Consider the following 13,434-nt stretch of genomic DNA (forward strand, 5'->3'; position numbering starts at 1 on the left):
CCCCGCTTTAAAAAAAAAAAAAAAAAAAAAAAAAAAAGAGAAAGCTTCTGTCGGTAAATTCGAAAGCGGTGTTCATGCAGATTTGTTTGCCAATCCTGTGACAGAGCCGGTGGCCACGAAGAAGCCGAAGTTCTCGAGTGACGCGAAGAAGTCCTGGTACGATCGCGTCACCGGCCAAGATCTGACTTTGTTCTGCCCTGCTCAGGGGTTCCCAGTTCCGTCCTATAGGTACATACACCTTTCAATTAATTGTTGGGCGGTGTTAGTGAAAGAGCATGGTCTCGTGTAATTTGTTAGAACCAGTTGGCAGCAAAGCGCCAGCGTTCATCGGCGTTTTAAAAGGCGGATACATGGAGATTAAATCGCGCACCAGCGTCGTGTTCTTCTGCCCCGCGCAAGGATACCCTGTGCCATCGTTTAGGTAAATGGTGCTTCTTTAAATTGTCCCTAACTCTCTCATCGTTCGTCGTAATGCAGCACTAGACCGCACGGCGGTGTTTTAACAAAAACGATCTGTTTCGTTTGATCTTCGTGGCCATTTCCGACATTAAGTAAAATATGTGAAATATGTCTTGCGTTCGTCAATGACAATGACAATAAGTGATATAAAAAGGAGATTCGTCAATACTTGTCAATCAATTTAATTATAATATTATTATATATAATATAATTGTAATATTTATTATATTATATTATTGACGAATTTATTATATTTATTATATTATGTATAATATATATTATATAATATTATTGACAATTAATTGATTGACAAGTATTGACGAATAATTATATTATGTATAATAATATTATAATATTTAATTATAATATTATTATATATAATTATTCGTCAATACTTGTCAATAATATTATAATAATTAATTGTAATATTATTATATATAATTATTCGTCAATACTTGTCAATAATATTATAATAATTAAATATTATAATAATTTAATTAAATTATATATTATACATAATAATATTATAATAATTAAATATTATAATAATTTAGTTAAATTATATAGTATACATAATAATATTATAATATTATTATATATAATATAATTATTCGTCAATACTTGTCAGTCAATTTAATTATAATATTATTATATATAATATAATTGTAATATTTATTATAATATATAATACAATTATTGACAACTATTGATTTATTATAATATTATTGACAATTAATTGATTGACAAGTATTGACGAATAATTATATTATGTATAATAATATTATAATATTTAATTATAATATTATTATATATAATTATTCGTCAATACTTGTCAATAATATTATAATAATTAAATTAAATTATATATTATATATAATAATATTATAATAATTAAATATTATAATATTGTTGTATATAATACAATTATTCGTCAATACTTGTCAGTCAATTTGATTATAATATTTTACAAATATATGATGAAAATTTATAATGTTCAGATTCAGTTTTCGGAACTTTCCTTGCAACACCCTTTAAATCACACGTATGTCGTGCATAGGTATATTTCTCATATGATAAAATCGCATTTCTCATATGAATATCTTTTTAGCAGTTAGATACCCGTCTCACTGTTACTTTTCAGCGGGATGATGTGATACGTTGAAACAAATGAAACGAAACGATGCACAGTAATTGACAAAATGTTCCAATATTATTTGAATCATTCTTCTAATGAAATTTCGAATTTTTGTTTAACGGCGAGGTTTTTTTCGTGCGTCTCTTTTTCTATCCCTCGACTTAATTTTCTGCAGGCCATCGTCATTCCAACCTTTGTCTTTCAGAGATTTTCACTTAAAGAATACCAGATACTCAATTACAATTCAATTATTCAATTAATAATTTACAATTTAATAATTTCGTTTCGCTCCATTTATCCAAAATTTATTTATTAAAATCTACCCTGACAAAGCCAAACGGTTGAAACAATGTATTTGTTAAAAACCAAATATACTAACGTCAGAAATGACCGAGAAGATCTCACGATCGGTTAAACGCGAAAATTTCGTCGCTCAAAAATTCGAAAAGTAGCGTTCGATCTTTCTGATCCCGCGACAGAGCCGGTTGCCACAAAGAAGCCAAAGTTCTCGAGCGACGCGAAGCTCTCCTGGTACGATCGTGTCATCGGCCAGCATCTCACTCTGTTTTGTCCTGCTCAGGGGTTCCCAGTTCCATCCTACAGGTACATACACAGGTCGTCTAATTGTAAGTTAATCAACGAAGCGTTGGTCAAAGCGCTGACACACAGCGTGGCCTTGTGCCTTTGTGCAATTCGTTAGAGCCAGTTGGCAGTAAAGCGCCAGCGTTCATCGGGACGGTAAAGGGTGTATGGATGGAGAATCAAGCGGACACCGATGTCGTTCTCTTCTGTCCCGCTCAAGGCTACCCTGTGCCATCCTTTAGGTAATTCGTTCGTCCTCGAATCCTCATCGCGCTGTTCGTATGTTGAAGAAAACTGAGTCGTTTGTGTTCGTGTCGTTTTCTTGTTATCAAAAAATCTGTTGCTCAGTTAAAGTCATTGCTTATGTAGTGAGGAAGATTTCAGTGAATGAACAGTTGGACTGGTGATATATAAGAAATTAATATCGACTTGAATATTTCTTTTGAATAATAAGGGAGATCTCTTGTTTTCGAGGGAGGCTACAATAATTATACAAGGAGGCAGTAATAATTTTTTTTTTTAGAGCTGGAGAAAAATCACTTACACTTTTTTTTTCAAAGATGAAATATTATTTTGATTGGGATGATTAATCGTTGAACAAAATCGATAAATTCTCAGAAATTGTTCGCGCAATATTTTTCGTTAGTTAAATAATGCAATTGTAAAAATAATTAACTTGCGCGTGTACAAATATGTCAGGTAACAAGTGTTATTTAAAACTCGTAACGCGCCACGAGTACAATTGTTGAACGAGAAAGAGAATGCGAATAGCAGAAGCGAGTGCGTCCATTGAAATTACTGTCTAAAATTTCACGTGGCACGGGCAATGTTCATTCATCGAAATCAAATCTATGAAACATTTTTCTAAGAACAAAAAAAAAAAAAAAAGATTTGCTTTGAAACGCAAACGTTCGTTCACTGGATGTTCATTCACCGAACAGATCGCTCCATGTCAATCGAATTTTTAACTAAAATCGTCGAGATATTTTTCAACGAGGGTACAAACTCGAATATAGTTTCGTTCAGTGCACAAACGACCCACTATCTCTTCTCTATCCGAGAGCGTGACGTTCTAACGAGCAAAAGTTGCTCGGTTAAACGTGATTCCATCGGACATTGCCGCGGCATTGTTCGCCAATCGGTGAGAAACTGAAGAGCAGCACTTATTGGTCCAAATTGTTTCTATTATGCCGCCTTGGCCTTCTTTTCGTTTTTGCCCTCGTCCCGTGCTTGGTCGGAACAATTAATTCTGCCTCGTTTATCGCGTGTGCATTGTTAGAACCGGTCGGCAGCAAAGCACCGGCGTTCACCGGCGACGTGAAGGGCGTTTGGCTGGAAAAAGGAGCTGGATCCAGCGTCGTGCTGCCGTGTCCCGCTCAGGCATATCCCGTTCCCTCCTTTAGGTAAAAGTTTCTTGCATTAATTAACACTTTGCGGTCCCTGGATCACGTTGGCACGATCCACACGATCGTGTCGACAGCGGCGTCTTGCAAATCTCGAAAGCCGAGTTCCCCAGGAAGCTTCAACTCTTTTGTGGTCGTGCGTCGACAATGCGTATCGTCTCGGTTTTCATCGTCGAGACTACTTAGGAGATCAAACAAGAGTTGCGTCGTCCTACATTTTGACTCGTGGTCGTAGCTCGCGTTGTTAGTGACTTGAAAACCTAGTGTGCCGACTCTTATTTCAAAATTTAGAAATTTCGACTTTTTTGTAAAATTGATTATTTTACTTTGACCGCGGTTTATGTTTAACGTTTATTTAGGAGGATATTCTCACTCTCTTGCGCTGGAACGACGCAAAATCCAAATTTTGTCCCAGAATTGCAATATTTTCTCAGTTTTAAGTATATTCTAGGCAAAGCAAATGATAAATTCATTATCTCTCGATAATTTCTATCCGGTGATATCATACCGACGACTTCAGAAAGAAAAAGACAGCGACGAATTTATTGTATACGGTTCGGTCACTCGTTACGGTCCGCAATCAGTGGTCAAACGATTCTCGTTTCAATTAAAATTCACGTAGGTGTATTTGTATCGTTTATTGCATTTAACTTAACCCTGCGCTGGCAATTGATTGCGGACCGCAACGAGTGACCAAACCGTATACAATAACTCGTCGTTTTCTCTTTGGATAGAAATTATTGAGAATTTATTGTTTGCTTTTGCCTGGGTTATACTTGAATATACTTAAAACTGAGCTGAACTCAATGACATCGATACCGACGAGTTCAAAAAGAAAGCGACGATTTATTGTATACGGTTCGGTCATTCGTTACGGTCCGCAATCAGTGGTTAAACGATTCGTTGGATGGCAGATCGTTAACTAATTACAGATCAAGGATTTTTCGAAATTTTGCATCCCTGCTTGACGTTGTGTTTCACGACAATATAGTGTAATTTTTGTGCAGTTTCTCGTAGTGTCTGAATCATTTTTAACAACTGTCACGATTCGTGTCGTTGCGTTCGTCTGAAAGCAAATGATGGAAAATCTATACCACGTAAACTAGAAATACATCAGCAATAATTTCTTCTCTATTGCCTGAAGAAGTTATACACTTACTGGGAACTTTTGCCTCATACTTTTTGTCATTTTGTTAAAAGAATTTCTTTCCACTTCATTTCAGTTAAATCACTGAAAATCGACGTAGCTCCAAACGTAAATTAAATCTACTTAAATGATAATGATACAACGATATATATAAACAATATAAATCGTTATAATTTAACTTAAATTGATACTTAGTTACAATTTACCTAAATCACAACGATTCACACGTATTATCATTTCGATCACGTATTGCCCTAGTTTTGAACGTGCTTTATTTTCAGCATTGACATGTCAGCATTGTTAAAACGCGCGCGACGTGCCTTCAACGGACCGTAAAGTGTTAACCGTGAAAGTCGGAAAGAGAGGACGAGGGAAACGGAAGGGAATGAAAACGCGTCGTTTTGTTCGCCGATCGCGGTAAAAGCTCGATCGAAGGAGAAAGCGCCTCGTGTTCAGACAGGATTAGCTCCTGTCGGTTTACTTTCTCCGCTGAAACGCCGCTCGTTGCACTTGCACTTGCGATTCTTTGATCCCTTCTAATCTACTAGGGGGTTCCCTGTTCCGTCCGGCCAATTACGAAGTGCTGTTGCCAGCTGGCACAAGCATTATCTTCAAGCTCACGGTTTTCCTTCTTTTGCATTTGATTAGAGCCAGTCGGCAGCAAAGCGCCAGCGTTGATGGGGATCGTTAGAGGAATAATGTTGCAAATCGAGACGAAGACGAGTGTCGTGATATTCTGTCCAGCGCAGGGCTATCCCGTGCCTTCGTTTAGGTAAATCTGTGAATTCTATACGAGAATGAGAAAACAAACTGTGCACATATTTATATAAATCTAACATACTGTGTACATATGCTCGTCTGCCTTACGCGCCTTCCACGGATAATTAACGAAGCACACTGACTGTCGTGACTAAATCAAATATCTGTGTACTGTTCTTCGTTACTTACACCACTATTTTTCTTCTCTTCTCGTCACTTGGTCGAGGATTCTTACTAACTCGTTGGTAAAAACCCGTGTCGATCGCATGTACATACGAACAATGTGACAAATCTGTCATTCGTTGATTACTGTGCATTTATGGAATTCATTTATTGCGAAAAATATATGCCACAGCCCAAGTGTGTTTATTATGACGCGTAATAAAATAGATTTCCATTTGAATTTTATTTCTTAAGAAAAAAAAAAAGAGAAGAAAAGAAACTCGAGGAAGCATAAAAATCCATATTTTAATTATATATGTTTGACATTGTTTCCTCTGAGCAATTTAAATAAGATTTTCAAACTTTTAAATAAGAATCTTAAATTTCATTTTCAATGAAATGGATAAAGCAATTTCGCGAGGATTTCACTTACAAACCAGATTATTTTCCAGAAAAATAAGCACCTACTATCAATTGTATCGAGTAATGTGAATGAAAAGTATTATTTGAGACAATTATCTAATTTTGTTATTATATATATACAAGTTCATCCGCTACATATTAATAATGACGATGAAACAACAAAAAACGAGTTTCTGCCGGTGATTTATTTAACTCGCTGCCGATAGTTTCCTTAAAAAAAAAAAAAAAAACAGCTGTTCGTAGAAAGCGAAGGAAACGTCACAACTTTGTCGTTTATTCCCAATACCCGAGTACAATTTACCGATTTATCACATTGTTTATGCACAATACGCGTGAAAATTCGTAGAACCGATCGGGACGAAGGCGCCGGCGTTTACGAGCGAGTTGAAGGGTGGTTGGCTGAAGAAGAGAGCGAAGTCCAGCGCCGTCCTGTCGTGCCCGGCTCAGGGGCATCCTGTGCCCAGTTTTAGGTAAACGATCTCGCTAATAGAATCGTTCAACGAACGTATCTTGCTCTGCGTAAATAGAACCGGTCGGAAGCAAAGCGCCGGCGTTGACGGGCGACTTGAAGGGTGGCTGGAAGGAGAAGGCTCACGGCTTGACAGTCGTTTTATTTTGCCCGGCGCAGGGTTATCCCGTGCCCAGTTTTAGGTAAATCTTCAGTCGAACGAACGACCTTTTTTTTTTTTTTTTTTTTTTTTTACTGTCTGATGAAAATTTCGCGTGATTTCGTTAGAGCCGATCGGCAGCAAAGCACCGGCGTTGATCGGCGAAATGAAACGCGGCTGGAAAGAGACCAGCGCCCCGTTCAGCGTGGTGTTGACGTGCCCCGCGCAGGGATATCCTGTGCCCAATTATAGGTAAACCGATAATTCGGTTTCTTCGTTTCCGATACGCACGACACACGTTCCGTTTCCATTCGATAGAACCGGTTGGTAGCAAAGCGCCGTCGATTCTCGGGGAGAAGGGAAGTCTCATGGAGAGGCGCACCGGTACCCACATCGTCGTCCTCTGCCAAGGGCAGGCTTACCCGGTTCCATCGTTCAGGTAAATCGTGAATCGAGAAGCTTCCGTTTCTGTAAAATAATATGGTTTGGTAATCGATGTTGGTCGAGGTTCAGAATTTTAGCGAGCGGTTTAGTTATCTTCTTCTATCCTGTTCTGTTATTTCATCAAATAAATCGTGAATCGAGAAGCTTTCGTTTCTATAAAATAATATGTTTGGTAATTGATGTTGGTCGAGGTTCAGAATTTTAGCAAACAGTTATCTTCTTCTATCCTGTTCTGTTATTTCATCAGATAAATCGAGACTCCAGAAGGTTTCGTTTCTATAAAATAATATGTTTGGTAATTGATGTTGGTCGAGGTTCAGAATTTTAGCAAACAGTTATCTTCTTCTATCCTGTTCTGTTATTTCATCAGATAAATCGAGACTCCAGAAGGTTTCGTTTTTATAAAATAATATGTTTGGTAATCAATGTTAGTCGAGGTTCAGAATTTTAGCGAGTAGTTTAGTTATCTTCTTCTATCCTGTTCTGTTATTTCATCAAATAAATCGTGAATCGAAAAGCTTTGGTTTCTATAAAATAATATGTTTGGTAATTGATGTTGGTCGAAGTTCAAAATTTTAGCGAACAGTTATCTTCTTCAATCCTGTTTCATCAGATAAATCGAGACTCGCGAAGCTTTCGTTTTTATAAAATAATATGTTTGGTAATCGATGTTGGTCGAGGTTCAGAATTTTAGCGAGCAGTTTAGTTATCTTCTTCTATCCTGTTCTGTTATTTCATCAGATAAATCGAGAATCGCGAAACTTTCGTTTTTATAAAATAATATATTTGGTAATCAATACTTGTTCAGACTTAGAATTTTATGATGTTCTTCTGACGTCCTATTTCATTATTCTGTCAGATAAATCAAGACTCGAGAAGCTTTCATTTTTATAAAATAAAATATTTTTAATAATCGATGCTAGTTGAGATTTAGAATTTTATAAGCAATATGCGTTCTTTTCAACACGTTTCTTGATTCGTCTAGAGAAAAAAAAAATCTCACGGAGAGATGTACATCATAATTTTTATCGTTCAAATAAATCACTCGTCAAGAAACATGTTCAGCAATCGACGCTAGCTGAAATTCAGAATTTCACGATTCTTGGACTAATTTTTGCGGAGAAAAAAAAAAAAAAAACACAAACACCGGTACATACAAAGTACTTTTCGCTGTTAAACTATATACCATAAGAATTCTTCCGTAACTGTCAAACATCACGCGTATCGTCAGATATTTTTCCAACCAGACCCCTGTTTCATCGTTTAAGGTATAAGATCACGTCAAATCTCGAATCAAGAATCAGTTTCCACTTTTTCTTTTTTTTTTTTTTTAAAAAAAAAACACAACCGCGGTCAATGACCTTCTTCTTACCAGTTCGATTAGTTTCCATTACATCTTGACGCGTTTCGTTTCTTTTTCTCTCTGTCGACGAAGAACCGGTGCAAAGTAAGGCGCCGTCCGTGACCGGGGACGGGAAGCGATGGCAGAAGACCAAAACGTCGTCGGGATTCGCGATGCAGTGCCAAGCGCAGGGTCACCCGGTACCAGCGTTCAGGTACTCGAGTCATCACAGTCCTCGTCTTTATCGATCCTTTCCTCTAATTCCATCTTGTTCGTTGAACGACCGAGAAAATCGTAATTTTTCCCTTCTTTCTCTTCCTTTCTTTCTCTCTTTCTCTTTCTCTTTTTTTTTTTTTTCTTTCGCCGGCGCGAGCTCTTCGCGGCTGACAAAGCGCGCGCGCTCGATTGTTACACTTGGCAGAGCCGATGGGAGCGAAGGGGCCGAAATTCTCTAGCGACGATCGCGTGAACTCGTTCGTCCGCGCCGCTGGAAGCTCGTCGACGTTGCTTTGTCCCGCACAAGGGTTCCCAGTTCCGTCGTTCAGGTAAATGACAGTTTCGCTCCGCGGTTCTACTCAGCTCTCTCTCTCTCTCTCTCTTTGTCCCGCATTTATTTGATCCAGAGCCCGTGGGATCCAAGGCGCCAGCCTTTCAGAGCGACGCGAAAAGCGTCACCTATGTCAGAACCGCGAGATCCTCGGTCGCGATCACCTGCTCTGCTCAGGCGTCGCCACCTCCCACTCACAGGTAATACTCTCCTCACTTTTTCTTTTCTTTCGAGTCTGTCGAGTATCTCGCGTATCTCGCGAGCACGAGACGGAGTGGTGGCACGTTCACAGCGGGGAGATATACTAGAATGATATATGGTGTTTCGATCATTTCACTGTTGACGCTAGATGTGTGCGAGAACCCGAAATTTTTCTGGGATCCGGACGCGTACCTGAAAATTTTCGAGATTCTCGAAAGAGATTGGGAACTTAAATAATTCGTTAAAGCCCACGCCTTCAACTGTATATCTAGAACCATCATTCCTCCTGTTATATCTTTCGGTTTAACAATCTTTCTCGCGTATCATTTTGTACACGCGACAAATTTTATATCGATTCAGTTTCTTTTCTAGTATATATATATATATTAATGTTTGAATGCGTATGCTTCGAATGGCGTGATAAACCTAAGTAGCATTTGCATACATAGTTTTAAATTCATGGTGACAATGCGTGCATTCCGCCATTGTACCATCTTTTTCTTGAAAATGGTACCCAAACAGAGCTTCCCTTTACCTTTTTCCTTTGCACGATGTCTTCTGCACTGCTTCCTGCTACCACAATTTCACTCTCACTGTCACTCGACATTTTTTTTGAAAGATTTTTAATCTTTATTAAATTCACACAGATTTTGAAATACACATCTGAACGTCCCGAATGTTTCAGCGATACTGATCAATGGCGTACATAATATCCAAGTACTAAGCACGCAGTCACACGTTTATATACATCAGGTCACCATTCTTAGAATCCGTGTTTCCAATAACTTTACTGGCAGAAGAAATTAAACTGTGTATTTACATACTTTGTAGGCTGTATATTATTGTATGGAGTCGGGCTCTCGAAATTTTCGGGAACCAGACTCTACTTCTTCCCGACTCGTCCCGATATTTTCGGGTTCTCGCACACTTCTAATTGACACGATTGGTTTTCTATTGGACAGTTGACGTTAGTGAAGTCATGGGCATTTTTTAACGTGTGTCTGACCTTGTGGGAATGAAAATGAGTGGTACTCTCGAATGAGTGGATCTCTCGTGTATGAAATTATATGGAATATTTTGTAAAATGATCTTCTTCTTCTTCAAGTTCTTCTAACTAGAATTTCATTTAGTTACAGATGAAATTAAGATTATTAATTCCTGTCACTCTAATTTAATATTTTAATAATAATAGTAATCTATAAATTATTGTTATATATTTAATAATCTATAAATTATTGTCACATATTTAAATGATATTTATATAGTAGAATATGTTTAAAATCTATAATTATTGTTATGTATTTAAATAATAATCTATAAATTATTGTTATTGATGAAATTAGAATTATCAATTTCTGGTGTTCTAATTTAATATTTTAATAATAATAATCTATAAATTATTGTTATATATTTAAATAATAATCTGTAAATTATTGTTACATATTTAAATAGTAGAATATATAGAAAATCTATAATTATTGTTATATATTTAAATAATAATCTATAAATTATTGATGAAATTGGAATTACCAATTTCTGGTATTCCAGTTTAATACTTTAATAATAATAATCTATAAATTATTCTTATATATTTAAATAATAATCTATAAATTATTGTAACATATTTAAATAATATTTAATTAATAGAATATACTTAAAATCTGTAATTATTGTTATATATTTAAATAATAATCTATAAATTATTGTTATTGATGAAATTAGAATTATCAATTTCTGGTATTCCAGTTTAATACTTTAATAATAACAATCTATATCAAATTATTGTTATACAGTTATTATCGTAATCAATACATATTTTATCATTATAATTATAAATTAATTATAACATAGAGTCACGAATTGCGCCACGATGAACTTGAAAGAAAAAGTAAATTACTGAATGCTTGAATTTCGAATTTCAATTTTTTCCAACCGAAAATCAATATATACAAATTACGTGTAGAAGTCTAAAAAAAAGAATCAAAAGATCTAAATTATTCATTAATAAATACGAATTGCACACACGTCAGACACCATATGACAAGCTACAGTATTTAAGAAGATCGATAAAAAAAAAAAAAAAAAATCAAAAAGACAAGCGGTTAAGGAATGCCCCCGTACGTTCAGAACATAGTGATTCGCTTACTCGAGACATCCTCCGAATATTCGCGATAAAAAAAAAAAAAATGTCGAATCAAGAGAGAATAACTCGTTAATCGTTTTGTGTGAACGTCAGAGCCAGCGGGTCGAGTGTCGCCGAAATTCCCGAAATCAGCCAAGTCCGACTCGTTCGAGGTGGCGAACGACGCTCGTCTCAGTTTATTGTGCGACGCCCAGGCGTTCCCTGCGCCCACGTTTAGGTCAGTGAACTAATCTCACCGCCGGTTTCCATTCACCGGCTTTCTATGAAATTTGTGCGCCGCCTTGCGTAGAACCTGTGAACGGTGCCAAACCGAGAGTCGCGTCCACTGCCAAGTACGACGTCCTCGCCAGTTACGTGGCCAGCTCGGTAACGATGCTCTGCCCGGCGCAAGGCCACCCTCTTCCAGCTTTTAGGTATTTATCGAGCGTCTCCTCTCTGCATCCCCGATCGATTTCTCATCCTATTCGGGCAGGACTTTTCGTTAAAAACCGACAGATGTTTAAACTTGAACGAAACTTTAAAGTTGCACGTATGTACGCGCGTAACGTGTTGTGAAAATTTTTACTTCGGTGTTTTTTTGGTTTTTTTTTTTTGGTTTTAAACTTTGTCTCTGCTTGAATTAACTATGACGAGATATGTCGTTGTATCTAAAATTAGGAGAGATATTCGTCATTCCTATAGTGTTGTAGGAATAGATGTATCATAGGTATATTATAATAGATATATAATAGATATATATTTAACATATTAATCATGCATCATCACTACTGCTGTTCAATACGTGTATAAATATATTCTTTCGATTGAGAGACGTTATCCTCATTACGTCACAGTATAATGGAATCAGAGATGAACCACTTTTCACGTGAAAACGGGCGATTCTACATTTAAACATTTAAACTATATTTGAATTAATTAATCTACATTAATTTTCAATATGTGATATTAAAAAAATTGGACTACTGTTCATTGCACAATACACTTTTAGAGATGTCACGACGAATTATATCGCGTTGGTACATGTATTGTAGCATAGACCAAAGATTAAATGCAACCTTCGGTTTGAAAATTAAATAAAGTAATTCAAAAACGTCGAATCAGACTCGTTTTATTCAAATTAGCATAGACCGAAGATTAAACACAGCCCTCTTTTTGAAAATTAAAATAATCCAAAAACGTCGTTTCATTCAAATTAGCATAGACCGAAGATTAAACACAGCTCTCTTTTTGAAAATTAAAATAATCCAAAAGCATGGAATCAGATTCGTTTTATTCAAATTACCATAGACCGAAGATTAAATATAGCCCTCTTTTTGAAAATTAAAACAATCCAAAAGCGTCGAATCAGACTCGTTTTATTTAAATTAGCATAGACTGAAGATTAAACACAGTCCTCTTTTTGAAAATTAAAATAATTCAAAAGCGTCTTTTTGAAAATTAAAATAATCAAACTCATTTTATTTAAATTAGCATACTGACTGAAGATTAAACATAGTATAGACTGAAGATTAAACATAGCCCTTTTTTTGAAAATCAAAGTAATCCAAAAACGTCATTTCATTCAAATTAGCATAGACCGAAGATTAAATGTAGCCCTTTTTTTGAAAATTAAAATAATCCAAAAACGTCATTTCATTCAAATTAGCATAGACCGAAGATTAAACAAAGCCCTCTTTTTGAAAATTAAAATAATCCAAAAGCGTGGAATCAGACTCGTTTCATTCAAATTACTTCAAATTACAATTATAGACTAAAGATTAAACACAGTCCTCTTTTTGAAAATTAAAACAATCCAAAAGCGTCGAATCAGACTCGTTTTATTTAAATTAGCATAGACTGAAGATTAAACACAGTCCTCTTTTTGAAAATTAAAATAATTCAAAAGCGTCTTTTTGAAAATTAAAATAATCAAACTCATTTTATTTAAATTAGCATACTGACTGAAGATTAAACATAGTATAGACTGAAGATTAAACATAGCCCTTTTTTTGAAAATCAAAATAATCCAAAAACGTCATTTCATTCAAATTAGCATAGACCGAAGATTAAATGTAGCCCTTTTTTTGAAAATTAAAATAA

General features: G+C 35.9%; 1 protein-coding gene across 22 annotated transcripts in view; it reads left to right on the forward strand.

The window, feature by feature from the left end:
- The window catches only part of LOC122528463 (Down syndrome cell adhesion molecule-like protein Dscam2), a 115,762-nt gene that overhangs the window by 53,026 nt on the left and 49,302 nt on the right, over window positions 1-13,434 (forward strand). For 4 of the 22 annotated variants that reach the window (XM_043653614.1, XM_043653613.1, XM_043653611.1 and 1 more), the window contains exon 4: window positions 6,417-6,540. The exons of 12 other annotated variants lie outside the window; for them this stretch is intronic. In XM_043653614.1, coding sequence (XP_043509549.1) covers window positions 6,417-6,540 — 124 coding nt within the window. Of the gene's footprint in view, window positions 1-2,073; window positions 2,198-5,374; window positions 5,499-6,416; window positions 6,541-6,594; window positions 6,722-6,996; window positions 7,118-13,434 lie in introns of those variants that run through there. 6 more of the 22 variants (XM_043653610.1, XM_043653609.1, XM_043653603.1 and 3 more) reach the window with 4 other exon arrangements.

The sequence above is a fragment of the Frieseomelitta varia genome, unplaced genomic scaffold (assembly GCF_011392965.1).
Source record: "Frieseomelitta varia isolate USP_RPSP 00005682 unplaced genomic scaffold, Fvar_1.2 scaffold_251, whole genome shotgun sequence".
NCBI lineage: Eukaryota > Metazoa > Arthropoda > Insecta > Hymenoptera > Apidae > Frieseomelitta > Frieseomelitta varia.